This window comes from Ceratotherium simum, chromosome 17, assembly GCF_057802395.1.
Source record: "Ceratotherium simum simum isolate JZ-2026a chromosome 17, ASM5780239v1, whole genome shotgun sequence".
Classification (NCBI taxonomy): domain Eukaryota; kingdom Metazoa; phylum Chordata; class Mammalia; order Perissodactyla; family Rhinocerotidae; genus Ceratotherium; species Ceratotherium simum.
In genome coordinates, this window is record NC_141916.1 from 28,066,977 (window position 1) to 28,079,148 (window position 12,172).

Below are 12,172 nucleotides of genomic sequence, written 5' to 3' on the forward strand. Positions count from 1 at the left end.
TCAAAGCGTTTATCAAATGAATAAATACACAGATGAATTTTGTAGATGAGTGATCAATATAGGAAACATTATAAAAATTTATTCCTCCTCTCTTCTGAACATGCTGAATTGGTATTTACTTTTATTTAATACTATTTATCTAATGCTTTTGTTATCCTTATAAAACTCTTCTCTCTCCTAATCACCATTTAGAACATTTAGAAATACTTATTTATTTTCTTGGAAAGGAAATGCACTGGCATTTTAAACTGGATATATATTTAGTATATTCAGCTTTATCCCATTTGGCAATTAAAATTTTTACATAAATTCATAAAATTTATCTTCCTGACACCATAAATATGAGCACAATAAATATTTACCCGTATTGGCTGATTCTTGAGAACGCTTAAATATTTGAAGACCTAAATATAGACTAACATCCTGAGAAAGCATTTTTTATAGAAAGTCATACACCAAATAATAAAAGTCTACTTGGTAAAACTTTTGATAGCAAAGCTCCTCTTTCTTGAATTTATACTGCCAGAAAAACATGAGGCAACAGAAGTAAAATCTAAATAGGGCATAGCCAGGCTTCTTTCAAAAATATCCAGTTAGAAGAAGTTTTTTACTTTGCATTAAGCCAAGCTTTCTATCATATCAGAGCACTGGTCGGTCCATTAGGTCTACTGCTTGCTAGTACTGGAACAATATTTCAGTTCAGGTTAGTTTTTTCCCTGTTTTTTGATCTACATTTTAATCTACATGTTATTGATTTATGTAAGGTATATGTTTATATTCATAATTTATGAATATACACCATAATGATGTATTTCTCTAGAAATAGCCATGTCTTTTTATTTCCTTTTTTATTGTTTCATAAGACCTCAAATTTTGATTCCTTTCTAAACTATCCTGCTTAGACAGGTCTGCCTTGGACTCCATTCAGTAATGTTTATTACTAAAAATTATCATTCAACTGTCAACAGTATGCCATTTTATGTATAGCATGTGTGACTAAATAGATCCCTTGGAGAGCATTATATCAAAGTTCCTGTGTTGAGGTACTGAAATTCAATCAAACATGGTCTTTGAGTCCTCACTTTGTATAATTCAATTGAATATTTGTTTTAATCTGAAACTTAATGTAGGACTCTAATAAGATAAGATTTATTTCCTTCAGAATAAAGCTGAGGAATATCTGCACTGTTTAATAATCCTGACAGACTCGTTACAGATATTTTTTTCATTTTCATTCCAAGGGGGACTAATTAAGAGAGTGAGTACATAATTGACCTGCCCGTTACATGGAGCAGGTCACAGCCTCTCGGGCCTGCCCACACCTCGGTGGCTTAACCACAGGTCTCACCAGTGAAGCCCACTTTTGGCATTTGTCTGCTTTAGATTCCTCAGATTTTATAAAAGGATCTTGTATTTTAATAGAATTTCCTAGATGTTATTTGGCTTTGGGAATCTGGGTCACAAGCAAGAAGCTGTATGGCCTTTAGGGATCTTCCTAATCCATCTAATTGTTTTTAACTGTAGGAATTTAGCACTAACAGATTTGATTTGTTTCTTCTAATCATGTCACTCTTCCTAAATTGTGAATTGCAATGAATATTTCCTCAATATTATAGTTTATAAAGCCAAACTAGATTTGCTCTGTTACAGATTTTGGAGTTTGGCAGCCTGGTTTAGTCTAAAATGTTTTACCAGCTGCACTTTTTTTTTCTGTATTCTCATCATCATAATTACCATCCTTTCTTTGTTCCTCTATGCTAAAGATTCCATTTCTGTTCTTACCTCCACAATTTTGCTTATCTGTAATCAGAACACAGGACTTCATCTCCTTTCAGTTTTTCTCAAAATTCCCACATTCACCAAGAACTAGCTTCTCAGTATCACCTTTCGGATGAAAACATTCCCAATTTATTAGTCATACTAATCTTGTTCTATTCTATCTCTAATAGCAACTCTTCTTCCCTAGTCATTTAGTAGAATTTAATAATGCTATCACTTTTTTGAGCAACTAATATCCAAAATTCTAATAGGCATGTAAGATACATTATTTCTATTCTTCACAGTTTGGCAAGGCAGGAATTATTTTCCCCATTAGATAGATCAGGAAACTAAGGTCAACAGAATTTAAGAAACAGCCCAAGGATTCAGCCTGGGTTGCTTTGTGACTTTCAGACCCACACTCTCAGAGTCTTCCTTTCACTGTAACACTCAGCCATGCATCCCAGATGACCTAGTATTATTTTCTGATTATTTACCAAGTATAAGACAAAAAAATATATATGTTGTGGTAAGTATTTAATGTGAACCAAACAAATGAAATAAAGGAGCTCTATATTTGTAAATAGAGTTGTATTTTTATTAAAGATAATGTGACTTATACAAGTCTAGCTCAAGAGTTGTATGGCTTCTCATGACTTAATCTAACAAACTATGTCTTGATTTAGTCAACCCTTTCATATTTTTTTCTAATATCCCATAATTTACCTCTGTTTCCCTTCTATTTTCTCATGGTTCCTCATTCCACTGAGCAAATTCTTTTGGGTGGCCAATTCAGTAGCATTTTTCCTCTGTAGTTTTCCTTGAGCCTTCCCAAGAAATGTTTCTGTGTATATTCCTGAAATGGTTACTTGGAGGTATGTCTTTAAGAAAGTAGTCTTAATAATGTCTTTCCTATCCTGTAATGATTCAGCAGAACTGAGAAATGTTATTCAGTTCTTTAATTGCTATCCTTATGTCAGCTTAAAGCTTGACTTTCAAATGTCTTTATGTTGTCTAGTTTAGCCCTTTTCAGATCTGTTACCCAACGTATTACATCTGGCAGTCAACAAGAGCACATTCATTCTCTAGACCCTCCTCCAATGGTTCAGGCTCTGTACTAGGGAAACCAAAGACAAACAAGCCATTGACTCTGCCCTTGAGACGACTTCTACTGAAAGAGAAGAGCAGATCTCCCTCTCAAGCATCTCATAGCCATTTCTCCAATACCTGCTCCTGATTTGGGTTGTAAAATTTATAGAATTATAAACTTAAATCATAAACTTAAATTGGAGCCGAGAAACCATCTTATTTTACTTAATGAGGAAACTGAGGCCCAGAGAAGAGGTTAAATGACTATCTAGAAGTCACATAGCAAGACTTAAACCCAGATCTTCCAACTCCCAATCTGATATCCTTTCTCCAGCCTTTTGTCACATTAGTTTGTCATCCTCCTTCCCCCATCTCATATATAGGATGGTCTGGACTGAAGGCCTAAAATTAGGCAGGGACTCCATTACAGTTAGTTGTTTCCCATCATTAAAAGTGAAAGCATAGGTTCTTATGTTTAAATTGGGAATTAGATTATAAAGGAAAGGCCATTTTGGAAATATGTAAGAATACACACAAGTCACATTCTCATATATCTATCTCATCCTTCTAGGCTTGCTGTATTGACACTTAGAAAACACAGCCAGGTAGTATTTATGTCTTTGTGGTTGTGCTGCATTGACATGCATAGTCTTACAGCAAAACAAAATTCTCTGACTTCATGGAGCTTCCATTCTAATGGAGGGAAACAAAACAAATCAGTAAGCTTTATAGTATGTCAGATGGTGATAAGTGGTATAGACAAAAAAAAAAAATGGACTATAGGGATACAAGAGAAGGAACAAGGAGACTAGTTAGGAGACTATGGCAATAGTGCAGATGAGAGAGGATGGCTATTAGACCAGAGATATCAGTGGAATGGTAAGAAGTGGTCATCTTCAGATTATATTTGAAGGTAGATCCAACTAGACTGACAGATTGGATATTGGGTGGGAGAGTAAGAGAAAAGTCAAAGTTGACTATCAGACTTTGGGCACGAGAAACTAGAAGGATAGAGTTGCCGTGTACTCCAATGAGTCACAGATTCAGCAATGTCATCATTGTATGTGGTTCTGGAAATACTAGATAAATGAGAAAGAAATTTCTCCCTCCAGGTGCCTCCAGTCTAGTAAACAAGACAGACAAATACATGCACATAATTATAATACTTCTTGTTATTATGATAGGAGGCCTCAGCAAAGCGCTGTGAAAGCACATAGGAGACATAAGGAAAGACTTCAAAGCAGAAGTTACATCTGAGCTTGGTCTATCATTCTTGAGTTTGGCATTACATGACAAGTTTAGAAAGATAAATTACATTATATTCACAGGATTAGAACAATTAGAGTAAACCAGGCTGGCAGTAATTTTTTGGTTCTATTTCATATCATAATTATGCATGATTGACCAGAAAGAAAGGTCAAAATCAAGTATTGTTTCCAACCTAGGCCTCTCTCTCTATGTATACAGACCAAGTATATATATGTATACTGTATATATCTATACACACATATACATACACATACTTATACATATATATTATTTTCCATTGCAGGAGCCTTCTTCCTCTATGCTGGATTTGCTGCTATGGGACTCCTTTTCATCTATGGCTGTCTTCCTGAAACCAAAGGGAAAAAATTAGAGGAAATTGAATCACTCTTTGACAACAGGCTATGTACATGTGGCACTTCAGATTCTGATGAAGGGAGATATATTGAATATATTCGGGTAAAGGGAAGTAACTATCATCTTTCTGACAACGATGCTTCTGATGTGGAATAATTTTCAGCTGCTGATATATTTAGTCATTTAAACAAACTTGGGGGAGAAGAGCAGCAATTGATGACCTCACTGCCCTGCTTCTAATCTGGTTCTTTGCACAGTCTAGTTGTGAATGACTTCATATTCTAGAATATTTGATTAGAAGGAAGATACAACCATGATGACATTTTTTTTCCACAAGCAGCAATGTAAAAAAATATTGACAGATTTTAAACTAATAATTATTGAATATGTGTAATTCCTTCCTGAGATAATCTAAAATGTATCCAGTGACTTCAGTGGTATCCTTTTTTCCTAAGACCATATATAATTATTAGTGGCAGTTGAGTCACTGCTAATCTAGCCAAATCATATATGTATGATATACTCATAAAGAAGGATTCTGGGATATGGCCCAAGCGTGTTTTCTGTCCAAACATGGCCTATTGGCCCTAAATTTTCCTAAGGAGAAGTAGCTTATCTGTGATCAGCTATTAGGAAGTAAATTCCATTTAAGCTTTCATCAACAAATTCAAAAGTGCCTCCTACAAGGGCACAGCTGTCCTTATCTCCTTTGGATTCCACATTTTGGTTTCTCTCTCCAATTCAGATCTTGAGAGTTCTTCAGAAACTGACTATGCACAGGATATTTTGAACATTATGAAAAGCAGGTCTTTTAGGGTTTATTTTCATACATATTTTTTGCAGCAGTGATAAGTATACATTTGCACAGATAAGCTAGCAAGTTTTGATAAGTATATTTTATTACTAGAAAGAAAGAAAAGATTTTTATGGATCCCTGATTGAGTTAGTCACTTAGGTATGCAACTGTAAACACAAAACAGAGCTAGATCTTCAGCTGTATTTCAGGGTCATTTTTGTTCATGCCTGAATCACCTGATATTCACTACGCCTTCGATCATCAACTCTGGAGTCCTACTATTTGTGCCTTCATTTGTGTTATGTAAATAGCTGCTAGCAGACTATCTTTCCCCTTCTTTTAATCAAATAATTTTTTTTTTGTGAGGAAGATCAGCCCTGAGCTAACATCCATGCTAATCCTCCTCTTTTTTTTTTTTGCTGAGGAAGACCAGCTCTGAGCTAACATCTATTGCCAATCCTCCTTTTTTTTTTTTTTTCTTCCCCAAAGCCCCAGTAGATGGCTGTTTGTCATAGTTGCACATCCTTCTAGTTGCTGTATGTGGAACGCGGCCTCAGCATGGCCGGAGAAGCGGTGCGTCGGTGCACGCCCGGGATCTGAACCCCGGGCCACCAGTAGCGCAGTGCGCGCACTTAACCGCTAAGCCATGGGGCTGGCCCTAATCAAATAATTTTTGAAACAAAAAAGAAAGGAAGAAAATCAGTGACAGAAATAATCCTTCTGTTATTGATGTTTCATTTAATTAAATAGTGGGACTTATTTTTTTCTTAACTTTTTATTAATTCTTCCTAATGGAATTGTCATATTTTATTACCTAATAGTATGTCTTTTTTTACTCTAAGAGCATAAAATCATTTTTATTTTGCACACCCTTTCTATTTTTCCCTGACAATTTACCAAAAAAAAAAAAGATACATAGATTTGTCTGCGAGTGTTGCCCTTTTCTCATGGTTGGCTTCGATTTTTTTCCCTTCTTGTCTAAAAATTGGGATTTTCTATTGGAACAGATTAATGGTTCTCATACAGCACACAACTTTACGAAATGTTGACATATCTACAATGTCTTTTCAAAGTGTTCACTGGTTTTTATGCTCATTCATCAATGAACTCTAATTTCTGCTCATATTAAGAACTACATAGTATGTACAAAATTACTTACTCATAAAATTACTTGCTAGTTCCAGTGAAAATATGAATGACTCTTCTGTGGCCAGTTTGCATAAGTTTGATGCACGTTAACATGGCTCTAAACATCAAATAAGGTACTTTTTGGAGTGAAGAGGTGGCTGTCTCTAAATTCAATGTATTTCTGCCAGTCTCCAAGATGTTTTGTTCTTCTCTTAAAGTCTAGTTTGTTTCTATCACAATTATCAAAGCTGAGAATGCAGCCAAGGAGGTTCATTCTCTAAGCAACCACGGGTATGATATGTGCTTAAATGGTCACTTCACTGGCCTAAAAATCCTTCAGCCAAAAACGTTTTCTCCCTTGGATGATTTCACATAATAAAAAAAATTATTTTACAGAATTTTCTTCTTCAATTAGGTGCTTTGACAATTTATTTCTAAGGGCCTATTAATTTTTCCCCAAAAGCAGATGTGATTTAATAGAGAAAATTATCATTCTACTAATATTTCTTATCCCATAAGAAATTTCTCATCTAAGTAATATTTCTCACAGATAAAGTGAAGTAGAAAGTAAGATGTTGTGTGGTAAAATCAGAATATGATGGGGAGAAGAAGTATTTAGACCAATAAAGTGCTCTCTTTAAAAATTTATTTTTCTGATTTATCCAAATAATTGCCTCTTCTCTTTATTGTATATATAGCCTTAACTATATGCTTACATACTCAGCTGGGCTGAATGCAGAGTAACTTTATTAAAGGAGCAACTGGGCTCTTATTATTTCCTAACGCAGAACATGGCCTGTTCTCCCTGACACAGCAAATGGTGTTTTCAACTTTATATCCATAAATGCACATAATAACAGGGAAAATTAGCCAGTTCTCCTCCCCTATTCTCCTCAACCTCTTCTTTAAAGGACTATTTGTTATTTATATAGTGATAAAGATAATATTCCATATATTTGAAGCAAAGACAGAGAGGCATAGTTACAAGAATTATTTATAATTTTTTAAAAACAAATAACTACTTGAAAAGGAACCTTATACAATTAGGGTATTATTTTTAGATTCAGTGAACATTTATAGTATATTAAAAATTGAATGTTTGAATTTTGCAGGTTATTTTATATTATGCACCTTTTAAGTTCTCAGCATCTTTGGCTACTACTATCAACTTGAAAACATTCCATTTGAAATATCATCAAATATATATTTTGTAGGACGATTTACGTGTGTTATGATTTGACCTACCATATTAAAACACATTAAACATCATGCTTTTAACTGAAATTATAGGTTTCCTTCTAAACATGCTGCAGATTCAACAGAAGTATTTTATGTTGTAGGAAACTACAGTGAAGAAGGTCATAACCCCTATTGAGGCTTGGCCTGGATGGCTGATGAGATCTGCACTAGACTTAAGAGAATATAACATTTCATCTGCATCTGAACACACAGAGCTGAATGTGACGTCAGGTTTTAAAGATTTGGTATTAATATTTTTCTTCAATATAAACATTCCTAATAATTTTGATAGTTGCACCTTAGTCAATAATTACCCAAAACAAGGTTTTTAATGTATATGTAAAAGATCTAAATTAAAACTAGATTTAAAATATAATATTTCCATTTGAAGTTTTGTTCCCAGTCATACAGAGTAGTTAGTTCCCTGATGGAAAATGCTATGAGAGTAATGCTATGAAGTGCTTTACCATAATTTTATTTTACCTCTGAACCAGATTTTAGTATATAAGAATCTAAATATTATTTTTTAAGTTATTCACTCCAAAATGGGAAATCCATTAAAACAAAGAATTTAGAAATTGTTTACTATAATTTCAAAATCAGTTATCCAGATGCAGAATGAACAGGAAAAATATAAGTTGACAACTTAACCTTTTGCTTTTATATCGGAAAGGAAAACTGAAATGTATTCTAATAATCCATAGATCCTGAGGGGAGAATATTCTAGAAAATACTATCCATATGTTATCTAAGAAAGTCTCACAATTTATAAACTATATTAGTGTCATTAAATACAATACAATACAAAATATATTAGTGTCATTAAATACAATTTATAAACTATATTAGTGTCACTAAATACATAATACAGTGAGGGGAATGGGAGGATTGTTTTGATTTTATTTCATCAGCAGAGTAATTAAGAACAATAAAATTAATGAGATATTTTGTTATAATCAGATTTTTTTTTTAATCATTCTCCTAGTTATAAAATCTTGAATAATAGTGAGCACCTAATAACTGACATTTATACAGTTGTTGGGACAAGTTTTCAATTACCAAATTCAGACCTTTTCACTAACTACGAATAAAGAATGACATACCAGGCTAGGAGCAGAGGATTCATAATATGTGCATTATAGCAAAATGTATTCAATTGTGGATAAAATTTACAGCTCATGTGTAGCTGCTGCCTATAAAAAGACTCAGAATTGTTCTCTGGATTAATTTTAATGTCCTGTTTTCTGTCATTTTCTATCAATTTTCTTAGCCTCAAATGCAGTAATGTTAAGCTAATTTGATGAAGTGATTCAGGTTGTAGCAGTGTATCAATTCAGTACATTCAGTTCTTCTGGGTGAGCGATATTGCTGCTATTTTCTAGAAATAGCAATCATTTTAAAATGCCAAGCAGCCAGTTTGTAAGAGTGTTAACAATGTTCAGAAGTACATGAAAGAATTTTATCCTCATAATTTGCTTGTGAGTGTAAAACACTGTAATCTCTGTAAAATTTTACTTTGTATGTATAAAACACAGTCTGTTGCACTTGCGTGATTTGGTCTATGGAATGTTAAATACCTACCTTCATTTCACAGTAATATTCAGATTTTTATTTTAGACAGTTAAGTTCATATGTTTGTCATATCAATATAAATGAGAAAAAGAAATACAGCTTACAAGTACTTAAAATTAAAAACAAATATTTTGTAAAGTTTTAAAATTTTAGCATATTTAACATCATTCCATCTTATTTGAAGGTTAAAAAAGATGAGACTTCACTCTAGCCGAAGTAGAAATTTATATTCTACATGTCCAAACTGGTTCCTCCCAGCTTTTGGACTATATCTCACTTGATGTTATAGTATCTTTTATTTGTAATAAATATTCAAATTTCTATTTAGAAGCGCTAATGTATATCTAGGTTAAATCAAACACAGTTTTATGCTTTTAAAATGTTTTAAAAATATATATTTTAATTTCTGAGTGCATGTTATATAGTGTTTAATACTTCACATATCTTGGCAAATTCAATATAAATATTTATTCCTAAATGTGACATATGGGATATCTCTTAAAAATTATGAATATGTATCATTTCCTTCAACGTCATTGTAGCCTACAGCTGTATCAAAAGTATTGTATATTTTATGGAGATTTAGTGATGTATAATGTAAATGTTTTTTAAGTTATTTTATTGAAGTTCAATCTTTACATAAAATTAAAATCTTTTTTTAAAAAAAGTGTCAGTGCCAGAACTGTAAATGAAAATAATCAAATAAAAGTTGACAATTCATTACTCATTTATCTCCCTTGTACTTTTATATTTTCTCTAAATCTCTTCCTTAGATTTTAGGATCTAGGTTACATAGTAAAAGCATCTACGAAGATTACTTCTATATATTTATGCAAGCCTACTCATTTTAATGATATTTTACCTCTTTTGATCATGGGTAAACTCAACTTACCTTTAAAAGATATTTTACAATACCTAAAAATTGTTCAAAGGAGTTACTCTAAATAATAAATGTAAAACTTTGAAATGAAGCGCTTAAGAACTCTTGAAATATTATTTCTGGTTGTTGTCAGATGTTATGTTACCACATTCATGTTAACCAGATGTTAACATGAACCATTATGTTGGGCTGACAAAAATTATTTTTGGTTATTACTTTGTAAATGAAAACAAAATACCTGCTGGATGACCAGCTGACAGTTCCTTTTGGAACTCTGTTGCTCTCCATTGTCATTCTGCAACAACCATAACTCTTATTAGCAAACATTGTTTGATCTGGGCAGCCACTAGACTTAGCTCCACAGTTAGGGTGTGCCATCCTAAGCCCAACTATAGAAATAGCCCAAGGAGATCAGAGCTCTGAAGACACTAGATACACTGTCATTCAAAGGCTTTCAATGGAGTTGCATCTTAACCAAAGATTCTAATATCAGCAGGTAAGGCAAAAATACTACAGTCAAAATGACCCTTGAAAATCCCATAAATTATGCATAAAGTGTCCACTCACCTGGACACTTGACTGGTACAGTATATGTCTGTATCAGTGGCCAGAAAAGTCCTCATTTAATTGTCCAATCCTGTGGGGTAAACATTGTCATCCTTTTCTGGATACTAAAACTGAAGTTCACAACATTTTGGTGACTTGCCCACGATCACACACTAGGAAGTGGTAGAAGACTTTTCTCTGCAATGACTACTCCAACGGTCTTCCTCTCTTGGTCCTCATTTGGAATGTCCTCCTGTCAGACCCAGGCAGAAAGATTAATAAATAGAGAGACATTGTGGAATTCTTATGTAATAACTTAAAGGGTGTGCAGAAAAAGAAAGAGATACCTCATTTTAACCTGGACTATATAGACACAAATCCTGAAAACCTTTGATTTGGGGATTCTTCTCCAAATACGAAGCAGTATATAGTAAATTGTTTAAGAGATAAGACCAAATGCAAATTGTCTAGCTTTGAATCCCAGCTTTTCTGCTTACTGCCTGGTAACCTCAATAACTGAGTTACGCTTTGCCTCATTTTCTTGTCTGTAGAATGGAAATGCTGTTACTCTTTACCTCACATATGTGTCGTGAGGGTTACATCAGTTAATCGTGTCAAGTATTTCAAGCAATGGCACATAGTAAGTGCTGGATAACTGTTGGCTGTTCTTAGTATCATCATCCACACGCTATCCCTGATGTTCCTAAGGTCACGATGCCCAAAATATTCTTATAAATTCCCTTCCTGGCAACAACTGCTAGGGACAGGAGCATGTGGGCTTCTCTGACATATGTCATACAGTCTGTGCAACCACAGCAGCCAGGCTCCCTGCTGACCAGAATGGTTTGAGCTGATCTGGCTGATTAGCCTGATGTCCCACTTCCTTTCTCCATCTCTTTTCCATGCACATCCTCCTGAATGGCACAGTTGATGAGAAGCACAACCTTCTCATATTCTCCAGATTAACAGGATTTAATATACAATTTCTATTTATGTGATCTCTCAGGTCAAGAAACAAAAATAACTTTAGAAAAATCTCTAAGTACTCTATCATTTAAATTCCTTTCAGCATTTAAAAAACAATTTTTGAAATCCTCTCCAAACGAAAACCGACATTAATCCTTCACTAGTTGGCTATAGTGAAATTAAGCTCATAATATTATAGATGCTATTTTTTTACCTTTCATATTTCATACACTTTTCCACTATACTTATGAAAATTAATTTCAGATGTGAGCATGCCAAGTAAGTTCATTTTTTATGTGAAAGAAAATACCGACATGCTTTACTTTTAGCAAATGGATACTAAACTCACAAAACAGATTTGTTAAAGCAGCAGGTCTCAAAGTATGGTCCTCAAATTAGCAGCACTGGCATCACCTGTGAGTTTGTTACAACTATAAATCTGTGGACCTCACCCGACCTACTGAATCAGAATCTCTGGGGATATAACCCAGGAAACTGTTTTTTGTTTTTGTTTTTTTAAGTATAATTCATATATAATGTGTAAGTTTAAGGTATACAACGTGTTGATACATTTA

General features: G+C 33.7%; 1 protein-coding gene and 1 long non-coding RNA gene across 2 annotated transcripts in view; one reads left to right on the forward strand and one right to left on the reverse strand.

The window, feature by feature from the left end:
• The window catches only part of SLC2A13 (solute carrier family 2 member 13), a 339,913-nt gene extending 329,967 nt beyond the window's left edge, over positions 1–9,946 (forward strand). Inside the window, exon 10 of the mRNA XM_004441151.3 lies at positions 4,400–9,946. Within this exon, the coding sequence (XP_004441208.1) occupies positions 4,400–4,626 (227 nt within the window). The 3' untranslated portion in view covers positions 4,627–9,946. The remainder of the gene's footprint in view (positions 1–4,399) is intronic.
• Positions 4,358–12,172, reverse strand: part of LOC147914760 (uncharacterized) — a 35,491-nt gene continuing 27,676 nt past the window's right edge. Inside the window, exons 4-5 of the long non-coding RNA XR_015554967.1 lie at positions 10,653–10,884; positions 4,358–4,462 (exon numbers count right to left, since the gene is read on the reverse strand). This is a non-coding gene — a long non-coding RNA (uncharacterized LOC147914760). The remainder of the gene's footprint in view (positions 4,463–10,652; positions 10,885–12,172) is intronic.